Source organism: Oncorhynchus masou, unplaced genomic scaffold, assembly GCF_036934945.1.
Source record: "Oncorhynchus masou masou isolate Uvic2021 unplaced genomic scaffold, UVic_Omas_1.1 unplaced_scaffold_640, whole genome shotgun sequence".
NCBI lineage: Eukaryota > Metazoa > Chordata > Actinopteri > Salmoniformes > Salmonidae > Oncorhynchus > Oncorhynchus masou.
This window is the reverse complement of record NW_027012832.1, coordinates 200764-218608: the sequence shown is the minus strand read 5'-3', so window position 1 is coordinate 218608 and position 17845 is coordinate 200764. Positions and strand designations below refer to the sequence as shown.

The 17845-nt window shown below is 35.2% G+C and overlaps 1 protein-coding gene across 1 annotated transcript; it reads left to right on the top strand.

Annotated features, from left to right (window-relative positions):
* The first annotated feature begins 345 nt into the window (after positions 1-345).
* Positions 346-16310, top strand: LOC135536586 (DNA-binding protein inhibitor ID-4-like). Its single transcript, XM_064962877.1, has 3 exons — positions 346-1016; positions 4348-4405; positions 15607-16310. The coding sequence occupies exons 1-2, from the start codon at positions 636-638 to the stop codon at positions 4390-4392; spliced, it is 426 nt and encodes a 141-aa protein (XP_064818949.1). The 5' UTR covers positions 346-635; the 3' UTR covers positions 4393-4405; positions 15607-16310.
* Positions 16311-17845: the final 1535 nt, after the last annotated feature.

Below are 17845 nucleotides of genomic sequence, written 5' to 3'. Positions count from 1 at the left end.
TTCAAATGCTCCGGCCTCTTTACTGATTAGATTTTATATATCGACCACACACACACACACACACACACACACACACACACACACACACACACACACACACACACACACACACACACACACACACACACACACACACACACACACACACACACACACACACACACACACACACACACACACACACACACACACACACACACACACACACACACACACACACACACACACACACACACACACAAACCTTCGACAGGCGTCACCCTCCGCAGCGCAGAGGCAGACACGCATTTCTATAGGGTGGTGTTGTTCCATCATGGGCACCGGGCGGCTCGTGATTGACCAGTTTCTCTCCGGTACTGTCAACCAGCAGCGCGCCGGCGCCTCCCCTTCCCATATAAGTGAACGGAATCTATTCATTCTTCACGCGGAGCTTGGTGAAGTAGAACCGACTGGTCCACGGGATGTTGACAGAATAAAATCTACTACTTTTGAAACATTTTTGTCGACCGTTTTCTTTCGGTAGTTTGGCTTTTACTTCGGTCATATCCATCTTCATCGCCTCCATATAATCTCCGGTATTTGGCACCAGTGATTGTTTTCTCTCTACCTCGCGGTACGGGTGCGTTATTACCGAAATGAAGGCTACTACTCCCGTCCGCCCCCAGAAGGATACCTCAAGCAGCAGCGGCAACGAGCTTTCTTTACACTACCTCTCGGATCACAGCCTGAATATCAATCGGTCTCGGTTGCAGGAAGAAGAGCAGCTGTGTCTGCAGGACGATATGAACCAGTGTTACAGTCGCCTCAAGCGCCTCGTACCCACCATACCGCAGGATAAGAAAGTCAGCAAAGTGGAGATCCTTCAGCACGTCATAGATTACATCTTGGACCTGCAGCTCGCGCTGGAGACGCACCCTTCTCTCCTGAAACAACAGACGGGGACCATGACGGGGACGTGCCCGCCGTCCCCAGCCTCTAACCGGACACCACTAACGGTTCTCAACACAGACCACCAGGTAAGAAGCAATGGCACAATACCTAAATTCAACGTCTCTTCCACGTTGGTTCAACAATGAAATGACGTGGAAACAACGTTGATTCAACCAGTGTGTGCCCAGTGGGATGGTCTAGAAAACTATATATAGAATGGGTGGTGTGTATCAGTGGCGTTGTCCTTTTCAAGTCAGGAGACTCCTGTATTGTAGAATAACAAATGGTCTTGTTTATGTTCTTGTGGAAAACACCATATCGGCAGAGACACATGTTATTGAAACATGTATTGACAGAGACACATGTTATTGAAACATGTATTGACAGACACATGTTATTGAAACATGTATTGACAGAGACACATGTTATTGAAACATCGTATTGACAGAGACACATGTTATTGAAACATCGTATTGACAGAGACACATGTTATTGAAACATCGTATTGACAGAGACACATGTTATTGAAACATCGTATTGACAAGGCACAGACACATGTTATTGAAACATCGTATTGACAAGGCACAGACACATATTATTGAAACATCGTATTGACAAGGCACAGACACATGTTATTGAAACATCTTATTGACAAGGCACAGACACATGTTATTGAAACATCTTATTGACAAGGCACAGACACATGTTATTGAAACATCTTATTGACAAGGCAGAGACACATGTTATTGAAACATCTTATTGACAAGGCACAGACACATGTTATTGACACATCTTATTGACAAGGCAGAGACACATGTTATTGAAACATCGTATTGACAAGGCAGAGACACATGTTATTGAAACATGTATTGACAGAGACACATGTTATTGAAACATGTATTGACAGAGACACATGTTATTGAAACATCGTATTGACAGAGACACATGTTATTGAAACATGTATTGACAAGGCAGAGACACATGTTATTGAAACATCGTATTGACAGAGACACATGTTATTGAAACATCGTATTGACAGAGACACATGTTATTGAAACATGTATTGACAGAGACACATGTTATTGAAACATCGTATTGACAGAGACACATGTTATTGAAACATCGTATTGACAGAGACACATGTTATTGAAACATCGTATTGACAAGGCAGAGACACATGTTATTGAAACATTGTATTGACAAGGCAGAGACACATGTTATTGAAACATCGTATTGACAGAGACACATGTTATTGAAACATCGTATTGACAAGGCAGAGACACATGTTATTGAAACATCGTATTGACAAGGCAGAGACCCATGTTATTGAAACATGGTATTGACAGAGACACATGTTATTGAAACATCGTATTGACAGAGACATGTTATTGAAACATCGTATTGACAGAGACACATGTTATTGAAACATCGTATTGACAGAGACATGTTATTGAAACATTGTATTGACAGAGACACATGTTATTGAAACATCGTATTGACAGAGACATGTTATTGAAACATCGTATTGACAGAGACATGTTATTGAAAGGCATAATGCATAATTTCTAGTGGCAGTGGTTGGTGCATGTGAAAGACAGGACTCCTGTGCATGAGGTGAAGGAGTCTGTGGTCCTGCTCTCAGATCAGATGATAAGTTGTGTTGTGGTCCTGCTGTGATGCTCTCAGATCAGATGATAAGTTGTGTTGTGGTCCTGCTGTGATGCTCTCAGATCAGATGATAAGTTGTGTTGTGGTCCTGCTGCTCTCAGATCAGATGATAAGTTGTGTTGTGGTCCTGCTGTGATGCTCTCAGATCAGATAAGTTGTGTTGTGGTCCTGCTGTGATGCTCTCAGATCAGATACGTTGTGTTGTGGTCCTGCTGCTCTCAGATCAGATGATAAGTTGTGTTGTGGTCCTGCTGCTCTCAGATCAGATGATAAGTTGTGTTGTGGTCCTGCTGTGATGCTCTCAGATCAGATGATAAGTTGTGTTGTGGTCCTGCTGTGATGCTCTCAGATCAGATGATAAGTTGTTTTGTGGTCCTGCTGTGATGCTCTCAGATCAGATAAGTTGTGTTGTGGTCCTGCTGTGATGCTCTCAGATCAGATAAGTTGTGTTGTGGTCCTGCTGTGATGCTCTCAGATCAGATGATAAGTTGTGTTGTGGTCCTGCTGTGATGCTCTCAGATCAGATGATAAGTTGTGTTGTGGTCCTGCTGTGATGCTCTCAGATCAGATGATAAGTTGTTTTGTGGTCCTGTTGTGATGCTCTAAGATCAGATAAGTTGTGTTGTGGTCCTGCTGTGATGCTCTCAGATCAGATAAGTTGTGTTGTGGTCCTGCTGTGATGCTCTCAGATCAGATAAGTTGTGTTGTGGTCCTGCTGTGATGCTCTCAGATCAGATAAGTTGTGTTGTGGTCCTGCTGTGATGCTCTCAGATCAGATGATAAGTTGTGTTGTGGTCCTGCTGTGATGCTCTCAGATCAGATGATAAGTTGTGTTGTGGTCCTGCTGTGATGCTCTCAGATCAGATGATAAGTTGTTTTGTGGTCCTGTTGTGATGCTCTAAGATCAGATAAGTTGTGTTGTGGTCCTGCTGTGATGCTCTCAGATCAGATGATAAGTTGTGTTGTGGTCCTGCTGCTCTCAGATCAGATGATAAGTTGTGTTGTGGTCCTGCTGTGATGCTCTCAGATCAGATAAGTTGTGTTGTGGTCCTGCTGTGATGCTCTCAGATCAGATACGTTGTGTTGTGGTCCTGCTGCTCTCAGATCAGATGATAAGTTGTGTTGTGGTCCTGCTGCTCTCAGATCAGATGATAAGTTGTGTTGTGGTCCTGCTGTGATGCTCTCAGATCAGATGATAAGTTGTGTTGTGGTCCTGCTGTGATGCTCTCAGATCAGATGATAAGTTGTTTTGTGGTCCTGCTGTGATGCTCTCAGATCAGATAAGTTGTGTTGTGGTCCTGCTGTGATGCTCTCAGATCAGATAAGTTGTGTTGTGGTCCTGCTGTGATGCTCTCAGATCAGATGATAAGTTGTGTTGTGGTCCTGCTGTGATGCTCTCAGATCAGATGATAAGTTGTGTTGTGGTCCTGCTGTGATGCTCTCAGATCAGATGATAAGTTGTTTTGTGGTCCTGTTGTGATGCTCTAAGATCAGATAAGTTGTGTTGTGGTCCTGCTGTGATGCTCTCAGATCAGATAAGTTGTGTTGTGGTCCTGCTGTGATGCTCTCAGATCAGATAAGTTGTGTTGTGGTCCTGCTGTGATGCTCTCAGATCAGATGATAAGTTGTGGTGAAGGGTCATGTCATGTAGTCAACACTGGTTCATTGTCTGTATAGCTCGTGGTTTGTGTCACCTTACCTGACTCATAAACTGCCAGGTAGTGTTCATTCTCTTTTCCCTTATTTCAGAGGATGTCAACAGGCAAAAAGGACGACTCAGTTTTGTGTCGCTGAGAAATGGCCAATGGTGAGTAGGATCCTATTATTCTGGTTTAAATCTGCTTCACAATCTGTGTGTTCTCTTCAATGAAATTGATCATCATTTCACCCGGATTAGTATTATTGTGAGTAGTACTAGCAGTATTAGTATTATTACGAGTAGTACTAGTAGTATTATTATTATGAGTAGTACTAGTAGTATTAGTATTATTATGAGTAGTACTAGTATTATTATTATTATTATTATTATTATTATTATTATTATTATGAGTAGTAGTAGGAGTATTGTTATTATTATTGTGAATAGTACTATCAGTATTGTTATTATTATGTGTAGTACTGGCAGTAGTATTATTATGTGTAGTACTGGCAGTATTAGTATTATTATGAGTAGTACTAGCAGCATTATTGTTATGAGTAGTACTAGTAGCATTATTGTTATGAGTAGTACTAGCAGTATTATTATTATGAGTAGTACTAGCAGTATTATTATTATGAGTAGTACTAGCAGTATTATTATTATGAGTAGTACTAGTAGCATTATTGTTATGAGTAGTACTAGCAGTATTATTATTATGAGTAGTACTAGCAGTATTAGTATTATTATGAGTAGTACTAGCAGTATTATTATTATGAGTAGTACTAGCAGTATTATTATTATGAGTAGTACTAGTAGCATTATTGTTATGAGTAGTACTAGCAGTATTATTATTATGAGTAGTACTAGCAGTAGTATTATTATGAGTAGTACTAGTAGCATTATTGTTATGAGTAGTACTAGCAGTAGTATTATTATGAGTAGTACTAGTAGCATTATTGTTATGAGTAGTACTAGTATCATTAGTATTATTATGAGTAGTACTAGTAGCATTATTGTTATGAGTAGTACTAGCAGCATTATTGTTATGAGTAGTACTAGCAGTATTATTATTATGAGTAGTACTAGCAGTAGTATTATTATGAGTAGTACTAGTAGCATTATTGTTATGAGTAGTACTAGCAGTATTATTATTATGAGTAGTACTAGCAGTAGTATTATTATGAGTAGTACTAGTAGCATTATTGTTATGAGTAGTACTAGCAGCATTATTGTTATGAGTAGTACTAGCAGCATTATTGTTATGAGTAGTACTAGCAGTAGTATTATTATGAGTAGTACTAGCAGTATAAGCGTTATTATGAGTAGTACTAGCAGTATTAGTATTATTATGAGTAGTACTAGTAGCATTATTGTTATGAGTAGTACTAGCAGCATTATTGTTATGAGTAGTACTAGCAGTATTATTATTATGAGTAGTACTAGCAGTAGTATTATTATGAGTAGTACTAGTAGCATTATTGTTATGAGTAGTACTAGCAGCATTATTGTTATGAGTAGTACTAGCAGCATTATTGTTATGAGTAGTACTAGCAGTATTATTATTATGAGTAGTACTAGTATCATTAGTATTATTATGAGTAGTACTAGCAGTATTATTGTTATGAGAAGTACTAGCAGTATTATTATTATGAGTAGTACTAGTAGCATTAGTATTATTATGAGTAGTACTAGCAGTATTATTGTTATGAGTAGTACTAGCAGTATTATTATTATGAGTAGTACTAGCAGCATTATTGTTATGAGTAGTACTAGCAGTATTATTATTATGAGTAGTACTAGTAGCATTATTGTTATGAGTAGTACTAGCAGTATTATTATTATGAGTAGTACTAGTGGCATTAGTATTATTATGAGTAGTACTAGCAGTATTATTATTATGAGTAGTACTAGCAGTATTATTATTATGAGTAGTACTAGCAGTATTAGTATTATTATGAGTAGTACTAGCAGTATTATTGTTATGAGTAGTACTAGCAGTATTATTATTATGAGTAGTACTAGCAGCATTATTGTTATGAGTAGTACTAGCAGTATTATTATTATGAGTAGTACTAGTAGCATTATTGTTATGAGTAGTACTAGCAGTATTATTATTATGAGTAGTACTAGTACCATTAGTATTATTATGAGTAGTACTAGCAGTATTATTGTTATGAGTAGTACTAGCAGTATTATTATTATGAGTAGTACTAGCAGTATTAGTATTATTATGAGTAGTACTAGCAGTATTATTATTATGAGTAGTACTAGCAGTAGTATTATTATGAGTAGTACTAGCAGTAGTATTATTATGAGTAGTACTAGCAGTATTATTGTTATTGTGAATAGTACTATCAGTATTATTATTAGTATTATTATTCTGAGTAGTAGTAGCAGAATTATTATTATTGTTATGAGTAGAGGTCGACCGATTAATTGGAATGGCCGATTAATTAGGGCCGATTTCTTCAAGTTTTCATAACAATCGGAAATTGATATTTTTGGGCGCCGATTTTGCCAAACTTTTTATATATATATATATAACTGCCTGTTCAGGGGCAGAACGACAGATTTTCACCTTGTCAGCTCGGGGGATCCAATCTTGCAACCTTACAGTAAACTAGTCCAATGCTCTAACCACCTGATTACGTTGCACTCCACGAGGAGCCTGCCTGTTACGCGATTGCAGTAGAAGCCAAGGTAAGTTGCTAGCTAGCATTAAACTTATCCTATAAAAAAAACAATCAATCAATCATAATCACTAGTTATAAGCACTTTCGCGCGTTTTGCCAGCAGCTCTTCGCAAGCACATCGCCGTTTATTACTTCAAGCCTATCATTCTAACTGCTGGTGTAACCGATGTGAAATGGCTAGCTAGTTAGCTGGGTGTGCGCTAATAGCGTTTCAAACATCACTCACTCTTGAGACTTGGAGTGGTTGTTCCCCTTGCTCTGCAAGGTCCACGGCTTTTGTGGAGCGATGGGTAACGCTGCTTCGAGTGTGGCTGTTGTCGATGTGTTCCTGGTTCGAGCCCAGGTAGGAGCGAGGAGAGGGACGGAAGCTATACTGTTACACTGGCAATACTATAGTGCCTATAAGAACATCCAATAGTCAAAGGTACATGAAATACAAATGGTATAGAGAGAAATAGTCCTATAAATACTATATTAACTACAACCTAAAACCTCTTACCTGGGAATATTGAAGTCTCATGTTAAAAGGACCCACCAGCTTTCATATGTTCTCATGTTCTGAGCAATTAATGTTATTATTATTATTATTATGAGTAGTACTAGTATTATTATTGTTATTATGAGTGGTAGTAGTAGTATTAGTATCATTATTATGAGTAGTAGTAGTAGTGTTAATATTGTTGTTATGAGCAGCAGCAGTAGTATTATTATTATGAGTAATAGCAGTATTATTATTATTATTGTTATTATTATGAGTATTAGCGGTATTCTTATTATTGTTGTTATTATTATGAGTATTAGTAGCATTATTATTGTTATTGTTATGAGTAGTGTTATTATTATTATTATTGTTGTTATTATGAGTAGTAGTAGTATTGTTGTTGTTGTTGTTAGTATGAGTAATAGTATTATTATTATTGTTGTTGTTGTTGTTGTTGTTGTTATTATTATGAGTAGTAGCAGTATTATTGTTGTTGTTGTTATTATTATGAGTAGTAGAAGTATTATTATTGTTGTTATTTTTATGAGTATTAGTAGTAGTAGTAGTAGTAGTCGTATTATTGTTGTTGATGTTATTATTAGTAGTAGAAGTATTATTATTGTTGTTGTTATTATTATGAGTTGTAGTAGTATTGCTATTGTTATTATGAGTAGTAGTAGTAGTAGTATTATTATTGTTGTTGTTGTTATTATTAGTAGTAGAAGTATTATTATTGTTGTTGTTGTTATTATTATTATTAGTAGTAGTATTATTGTTGTTGTTGTTATTGAGTAGTAGTAGTAGTATTGCTATTGTTATTATGAGTAGTAGTAACAGTATTATTATTATTGTTGTTATTATTCTTATGTGTAGTAGTAGTAGTAGTAGTATTGTTGATGTTATTATTATTATTATTAGTAGTAGTATTATTATTGTTGTTGTTGTTATTATTATGAGTAGTAGTAGTAGTAGTAGTAGTAGTAGTAGTAGTAGTAGTATTATTATGAGTAGTAGTAGTGGTAGTAGTAGTAGTAGTAGTAGTAGTAGTAGTATTGCTATTGTTATTATGAGTAGTAGTAGCAGTATTATTATTGTTGTTGTTATTATTATTATGAGTAGTAGTAGTAGTAGTAGTAGTAGTAGTAGTGTTGTTGTTATTATTATGAGTAGTAGTAGTAGTATTGTTGTTGTTATTATTATGAGTAGTAGTAGTAGTAGTAGTAGTGTTGTTGTTATTATTATGAGTAGTAGTAGCAGTATTATTATTATTGGTGTTATTATTATGAGTAGTAGTAGTAGTAGTAGTAGTAGTAGTAGTAGCAGTATTATTATTATTGTTGTTGTTATTATTATGAGTAGTAGTAGCAGTATTATTATTATTGTTGTTATTATTATTAGTAGTAGAAGTATTATTATTGTTGTTGTTGTTATTATTATTAGTAGTAGTAGTATTGCTATTGTTATTATGAGTAGTAGTAGTAGTAGTAGTAGTAGTAGTAGTATTGCTATTGTTATTATGAGTAGTAGTAGTAGTTGTAGTAGTATTGCTATTGTTATTATGAGTAGTAGTAGTAGTAGTAGTAGTAGTAGTAGTAGTAGTATTGCTATTGTTATTATGAGTAGTAGTAGTAGTAGTAGTAGTAGTAGTATTGCTATTGTTATTATGAGTAGTAGTAGTAGTAGTATTGCTATTGTTATTATGAGTAGTAGTAGTAGTAGTAGTAGTAGTAGCAGTATTATTATTATTATTGTTATTATTATGAGTAGTAGAATTATTAGTATTGTTGTTGTTATTATTATGAGTAGTAGTAGTAGTAGTATCAGTATTATTATTATTGTTGTTGTTATTATTATGAGTAGTAGTAGTAGTAGTAGTATTGCTATTGTTATTATGAGTAGTAGTAGTAGTAGTATCATTATGAGTAGTACTAGTAGCATTATTGTTATGAGTAGTACTAGCAGCATTATTGTTATGAGTAGTACTAGCAGCATTATTGTTATGAGTAGTACTAGCAGTATTATTATTATGAGTAGTACTAGTAGCATTAGTATTATTATGAGTAGTACTAGCAGTATTATTGTTATGAGTAGTACTAGCAGTATTATTATTATGAGTAGTACTAGCAGTATTATTATTATGAGTAGTACTAGCAGTATTATTATTATGAGTAGTACTAGCAGTATTATTGTTATGAGTAGTACTAGCAGTATTATTGTTATGAGTAGTACTAGCAGTATTATTATTATGAGTAGTACTAGCAGTAGTATTATTATGAGTAGTAGTAGTAGTAGTAGTAGTATTGCTATTGTTATTATGAGTAGTAGTAGCAGTATTATTATTATTATTAGTAGTAGTAGTAGTAGCATTATTATTATTAGTAGTTGTAGTAGTAGTAGTAGTAGTAGTAGTAGTATTGTTGTTGTTGTTGTTATTATTATGAGTAGTAGTAGCAGTATTATTATTATTGTTGTTGTTATTATTATGAGTAGTAGTAGTAGTAGTAGTAGTAGCAGTATTATTATTATTATTGTTGTTGTTATTATTATGAGTAGTAGTAGCAGTATTATTATTATTGTTGTTGTTATTATTATGAGTAGTAGTAGTAGTAGTAGTAGTAGTAGTAGTAGTAGACACCGGAGACACCTGAAACCCCACCTCTTCAAGGAATACCTAGGATAGGATAAGTAATCCTTCTCACCCCACCCCCCCCCCCTCCCCCTTAATGATTTAGATGCACTATTGTAAAGTGGCTGTTCCACTGGATGTCAGAAGGTGAATTCACCAATTTGTAAGTCGCTCTGGATAAGAGCGTCTGCTAAATGACTTAAATGTAAATGTAAATGTAGTAGTAGTAGTAGTAGTAGTAGCAGTATTATTATTATTGTTGTTGTTATTATTATGAGTAGTAGTAGTAGTAGTAGTATTGCTATTGTTATTATGAGTAGTAGTAGCAGTATTATTATTATTGTTGTTGTTATTATTATGAGTAGTAGAAGTATTAGTATTGTTGTTGTTATTATTATGAGTAGTAGTAGTAGTAGTAGTAGTAGTATTATTGTTGTTATTATGAGTAGTAGTAGTAGTAGTAGTAGTAGTAGTAGTAGTAGTAGTATTGCTATTGTTATTATGAGTAGTAGAAGTATTATTGTTGTTATTATTATGAGTAGTAGTAGTAGTAGTAGTAGTAGTGCTATTGTTATTATGAGTAGTAGTAGTAGTAGTATTGCTATTGTTATTATGAGTAGTAGTAGTAGTAGTAGTGCTATTGTTATTATGAGTAGTAGTAGTAGTATTGCTATTGTTATTATGAGTAGTAGTAGTAGTAGTAGTAGTAGTAGTAGTAGTAGTATTGCTATTGTTATTATGAGTAGTAGTAGCAGTAGTAGTAGTAGTATTGCTATTGTTATTATGAGTAGCAGTAGTAGTAGTAGTAGTAGTGGTGGTATTGCTATTGTTATTATGAGTAGTAGTAGTAGTAGTAGTAGTAGTAGTAGTAGTAGTATTGCTATTGTTATTATGAGTAGTAGTAGTAGTAGTAGTAGTAGTAGTAGTAGTAGTGCTATTGTTATTATGAGTAGTTGTAGTCGTAGTAGTAGTAGAATTGCTATTGTTATTATGAGTAGTAGTAGTAGTATTGCTATTGTTATTATGAGTAGTAGTAGTAGTAGTAGTATTGCTATTGTTATTATGAGTAGTAGTAGTAGTAGTAGCAGTAGTAGTATTGCTATTGTTATTATGAGTAGTAGTAGTAGTAGTAGCAGTAGTAGTATTGCTATTGTTATTATGAGTAGTAGTAGTAGTAGTAGTAGTATTGTTATTGTTATTATGAGTAGTAGTAGTAGTAGTAGTAGTAGTAGTAGTAGTAGTATTGCTATTGTTATTATGAGTAGTAGTAGTAGTAGTAGTAGTAGTAGTAGTAGTAGTAGTAGTAGTAGTGGTGGTATTGCTATTGTTATTATGAGTAGTAGTAGTAGTAGTAGTAGTAGTAGTAGTAGTAGTAGTATTGCTATTGTTATTATGAGTAGTAGTAGTAGTAGTAGTAGTAGTAGTAGTAGTAGTAGTATTGCTATTGTTATTATGAGTAGTTGTAGTCGTAGTAGTAGTAGAATTGCTATTGTTATTATGAGTAGTAGTAGTAGTATTGCTATTGTTATTATGAGTAGTAGTAGTAGTAGTAGTATTGCTATTGTTATTATGAGTAGTAGTAGTAGTAGTAGTATTAGTAGTAGTGCTATTGTTATTATGAGTAGTAGTAGTAGTAGTGGTAGTAGTAGTATTGCTATTGTTATTATGAGTAGTAGTAGTAGTAGTATTATTATTATGAGTAGTAGTAGTAGTAGTAGTAGTAGTAGTAGTAGTATTGCTATTGTTATTATGAGTAGTAGTAGTAGTAGTAGAGTAGTAATAGTAGTATTGCTATTGTTATTATTGTTATTAGTAGTAGTAGTATTGCTATTGTTATTATGAGTAGTAGTAGCAGTATTATTATTATTATTAGTAGTAGTAGCAGTATTATTATTATTATTAGTAGTAGTAGCAGTATTATTATTATTATTAGTAGTAGTAGTAGTAGTAGTAGTAGTATTGCTATTGTTATTATGAGTAGTAGTAGTAGTAGTAGTAGTAGTAGTAGTAGTAGTATTGCTATTGTTATTATGAGTTGTAGTAGTAGTAGTAGTAGTAGTAGTAGTAGTAGTAGCAGTATTATTATGAGTAGTAGTAGTAGTGGTAGTAGTAGTAGTAGTATTGTTATTATGAGTAGTAGTAGTAGTAGTAGTAGTAGTATTGCTATTGTTATTATGAGTAGTAGTAGTAGCAGTATTATTATTATTAGTAGTAGTAGTAGTAGTAGTTGTAGTAGTATTGCTATTGTTATTATGAGTAGTAGTAGCAGTATTATTATTATTATTATTAGTAGTAGTAGTAGCATTATTATTATTAGTAGTAGTAGTAGTAGTAGTAGTAGTGTTGTTGTTGTTGTTGTTATTATTATGAGTAGTAGTAGCAGTATTATTATTATTGTTGTTGTTATTATTATGAGTAGTAGTAGTAGTAGTAGTAGTAGTAGTAGTAGTAGTAGTATTATTATTGTTGTTGTTATTATTATGAGTAGTAGTAGCAGTATTATTATTATTGTTGTTGTTATTATTATGAGTAGTAGTAGTAGTAGTAGTAGACACCGGAGACACCTGAAACCCCACCTCTTCAAGGAATACCTAGGATAGGATAAGTAATCCTTCTCACCCCCCTCCCCCTTAATGATTTAGATGCACTATTGTAAAGTGGCTGTTCCACTGGATGTCAGAAGGTGAATTCACCAATTTGTAAGTCGCTCTGGATAAGAGCGTCTGCTAAATGACTTAAATGTAAATGTAGTAGTAGTAGTAGTAGTAGTAGTAGCAGTATTATTATTATTGTTGTTATTATTATTATGAGTTGTAGTAGTAGTAGTAGTATTGCTATTGTTATTATGAGTAGTAGTAGCAGTATTATTATTATTGTTGTTGTTATTATTATGAGTAGTAGAAGTATTAGTATTGTTGTTGTTATTATTATGAGTAGTAGTAGTAGTAGTAGTATTATTGTTGTTATTATGAGTAGTAGTAGTAGTAGTAGTAGTAGTAGTAGTATTGCTATTGTTATTATGAGTAGTAGAAGTATTATTGTTGTTATTATTATGAGTAGTAGTAGTAGTAGTAGTAGTAGTAGTAGTAGTAGTAGTGCTATTGTTATTATGAGTAGTAGTAGTAGTAGTATTGCTATTGTTATTATGAGTAGTAGTAGTAGTAGTAGTGCTATTGTTATTATGAGTAGTAGTAGTAGTAGTAGTAGTAGTAGTGCTATTGTTATTATGAGTAGTAGTAGTAGTATTGCTATTGTTATTATGAGTAGTAGTAGTAGTAGTAGTAGTAGTAGTAGTAGTATTGCTATTGTTATTATGAGTAGTAGTAGCAGTAGTAGTAGTAGTATTGCTATTGTTATTATGAGTAGCAGTAGTAGTAGTAGTAGTAGTGGTGGTATTGCTATTGTTATTATGAGTAGTAGTAGTAGTAGTAGTAGTAGTAGTATTGCTATTGTTATTATGAGTAGTAGTAGTAGTAGTAGTAGTAGTAGTAGTAGTAGTAGTATTGCTATTGTTATTATGAGTAGTAGTAGTCGTAGTAGTAGTAGAATTGCTATTGTTATTATGAGTAGTAGTAGTAGTAGTAGTATTGCTATTGTTATTATGAGTAGTAGTAGTAGTAGTAGTAGTATTGCTATTGTTATTATGAGTAGTAGTAGTAGTAGTAGTAGCAGTAGTAGTATTGCTATTGTTATTATGAGTAGTAGTAGTAGTAGTAGTAGTAGTAGTATTGTTATTGTTATTATGAGTAGTAGTAGTAGTAGTAGTAGTAGTAGTAGTAGTAGTAGTAGTAGTAGTAGTAGTAGTATTGCTATTGTTATTATGAGTAGTAGTAGTAGTAGTATTATTATTATGAGTAGTAGTAGTAGTAGTAGTAGTAGTAGTAGTAGTATTGCTATTGTTATTATGAGTAGTAGTAGTAGAGTAGTAATAGTAGTATTGCTATTGTTATTATTGTTATTAGTAGTAGTAGTATTGCTATTGTTATTATGAGTAGTAGTAGCAGTATTATTATTATTATTAGTAGTAGTAGCAGTATTATTATTATTATTATTAGTAGTAGCAGTATTATTATTAGTAGTAGTAGTAGTAGTAGTAGTAGTAGTAGTAGTAGTATTGCTATTGTTATTATGAGTAGTAGTAGTAGTAGTAGTAGTAGTAGTAGTATTGCTATTGTTATTATGAGTTGTAGTAGTAGTAGTAGTAGTAGTAGTAGTAGTAGTAGTAGTAGTAGTAGTAGTAGTAGTAGTATTACTATTGTTATTATGAGTGGTAGTAGCAGTATTGTTATTATGAGTGGTATTAGTGTTGTTGCTGTGGTTTCAGCTATTAAACTGTGACTTGCAGTAGACAGAGTGTCATTGAGTAACCTGATTATTGACAACACCCAGGAGCCAGCTGTGTGTTGCACAATAACTGTCCTCTTGTGTAGCAACGTTCCAAGCAGAGGGTTAAAGGTCATCTGCCTGTAAATGAGGAGCAGAGCCTGGTTAGGTTAGCTGATAGGCTCTGAGACCCAGACAGGCCTGGTTAGGTTAGCTGGAAGGCTCTGAGACCCAGACAGGCCTGGTTAGGTTAGCTGGAAGGCTCTGAGACCCAGACAGGCCTGGTTAGGTTAGCTGGAAGGCTCTGAGACCCAGACAGGCCTGGTTAGGTTAGCTGGAAGGCTCTGAGACCCAGACAGGCCTGGTTAGGTTAGCTGGAAGGCTCTGAGACCCAGACAGGCCTGGTTAGGTTAGCTGGAAGGCTCTGGGACCCAGACAGGCCTGGTTAGGTTAGCTGGAAGGCTCTGAGACCCAGACAGGCCTGGTTAGGTTAGCTGGAAGGCTCTGAGACCCAGACAGGCCTGGTTAGGTTAGCTGGAAGGCTCTGAGACCCAGACAGGCCTGGTTAGGTTAGCTGGAAGGCTCTGAGACCCAGACAGGCCTGGTTAGGTTAGCTGGAAGGCTCTGAGACCCAGACAGGCCTGGTTAGGTTAGCTGGAAGGCTCTGAGACCCAGACAGGCCTGGTTAGGTTAGCTGGAAGGCTCTGAGACCCAGACAGGCCTGGTTAGGTTAGCTGGAAGGCTCTGAGACCCAGACAGGCCTGGTTAGGTTAGCTGGAAGGCTCTGAGACCCAGACAGGCCTGGTTAGGTTAGCTGGAAGGCTCTGAGACCCAGACAGGCTGACAGACAGACAGCCAGACAGGTAGGCAGGCTGACAGGCAGACAGACAGACAGGCAGACAGACAGACAGGCAGGCAGACAGGCAGGCAGACAGACAGGTTGGCAGGCTGACAGGCAGACAGACAGCCAGGCAGGCAGACAGGCAGGCAGGCAGGCAGGCAGACAGACAGACAGACAGACAGGCAGCCAGACAGGTAGGCAGGCTGACGGGCAGACAGACAGACAGACAGCCAGACAGACAGACAGGCAGGATGACAGGCAGCTGTGTTTGTGGTATACTGGAAGTCAGTTGTCTGAGCCAGTCCGTTTGTTTTGGCTTGTTGATGAAGCCCTGTGTTGTGTTGACGGCGCCAGTCAGTCTGGAGCAGACCGTTCACACACCCCATCTATTCATTCTGTCCACAGGTGTGCAGAGCAGAGCTGAGAGCGGAGCTGAGAGCAGAGCTGCTCCAGTCCACAGCCAGCACAGCCTCAGCCTCCAGCCAGGGAATCTCAGCCAGCCACACGAAGCTTTATCACACAGGGGGATCCCCCCCGCTGGAGAACCTACGACTGGCAAATAAAAACCTATTTATAACACGTTTATTAGAAACAAACTAAAGCCTGCTACGTTCAACTGACCCATAACTTAACTGTATGTGTCAAATACAATTACAACCTGAAAGGGTGACTGAGGAATCCCTTGTTGTTGTGAGGTCTTGCTAGAAACTAGAGCTTGTTGAACGACAAATACCAGTTTATAAAATGTGACAAATACCGGTTTATAAAATAAAAATAACTAAACCTACAGTGTGGAACTTTACTAAACAGGAGTATAATTGTACATGTTTTGACATCTATTGTTTAAAATAGATGATGTGTGTCGAACAAGGTTTTTCCCTGAAATCAACATGTTTCATATTGTAAAGAGGAACAAATGACTGGAGACAATTCAGATTGTCTATGTAGAAACAGATGCTCTAGGTGGAAGAAAAGATCTATTATCCTCAAAAAGACTATTGTAATTATAAGATATTTTTATTAAAACCTTTTGACATGTAAATAATGTGTTTTTGATTAAATATTAATACTTCAAGATGTTTTGTTAATAAACTGTCCACAGCAGTTAATTTTGCAGAGTTATATTTCAGCGTATTGTTGTTCTATTTCAGCGTATTGTTGTTCTATTTCAACGTATTGTTGTTCTATTTCAGCGTATTGTTGTTCTATTTCAACGTATTGTTGTTCTATTTCAACGTATTGTTGTTCTATTTCAACGTATTGTTGTTCTATTTCAACGTATTGTTGTTCTATTTCAACGTATTGTTGTTCTATGTCAGCGTATTGTTGTTCTATTTCAACGTATTGTTGTTATATTTCAACGTATTGTTGTTCTATTTCAACGTATTGTTGTTCTATTTCAGCGTATTGTTGTTCTATTTCAGCGTATTGTTGTTATATTTCAATGTATTGTTGTTCTATTTCAGCGTATTGTTGTTATATTTCAGCGTATTGTTGTTATATTTCAACGTATTGTTGTTCTATTTCAACGTATTGTTGTTATATTTCAATGTATTGTTGTTCTATTTCAACGTATTGTTGTTCTATTTCAAAGTATTGTTGTTATATTTCAGCGTATTGTTGTTCTATTTCAACGTATGGTTGTTCTATTTCAGCGTATTGTTGTTATATTTCAGCGTATTGTTGTTATATTTCAGCGTATTGCTGTTCTATTTCAACGTATTGTTGTTCTATTTCAACGTATTGTTGTTATATTTCAACGTATTGTTGTTATATTTCAACGTATTGTTGTTCTATTTCAACGTATTGTTGTTCTATTTCAACGTATTGTTGTTCTATTTCAACGTATTGTTGTTCTATTTCAGCGTATTGTTGTTCTATTTCAGCGTATTGTTGTTATATTTCAACGTATTGTTGTTCTATTTCAACGTATTGTTGTTCTATTTCAACGTATTGTTGTTGTATTTCAGCGTATTGTTGTTGTATTTCAACGTATTGTTGTTCTATTTCAGCGTATTGTTGTTATATTTCAGCGTATTGTTGTTATATTTCAGCGTATGGTTGTTCTATTTCAACGTATGGTTGTTCTATTTCAATGTATGGTTGTTATATTTCAACGTATTGTTGTTATATTTCAACGTATTGTTTTAGTTCAACGTTATAGTTTTAAAGCACACAGCATGTAAAGGCTCCAGTAATAGCTGGAAGAGCAGTTTAAAATGTACTCAAACTGTTTGTATGTAATTTGGTAAAGCCAAAAATCCCTTGTTTTATACAGCCTTTTGCAAGGCACTGTATTCCCTTCAATTGTTTTTCTCTTGTATTGACTTCATTTAGGAACCATTTGAAATGTTGACATTTTGGGCAGTTTTAACCCATGTGAAAACCAGTCTTTAGAAGTCCGATAGGATTGTTGATGATTTGGTAACATTTGACTGTAACTGTTGAAGAACAATACAACTGGAGAAACTAACCTCCAATCACTGCATCAGATTGTTCTGAGGACCACAAGGACCAAAACTAACCTCCAATCACTGCATCAGATTGTTCTGAGGACCACAAGGACCAAAACTAACCTCCAATCACTGCATCAGATTGTTCTGAGGACCACAAGGACCAAAACTAACCTCCAATCACTGCATCA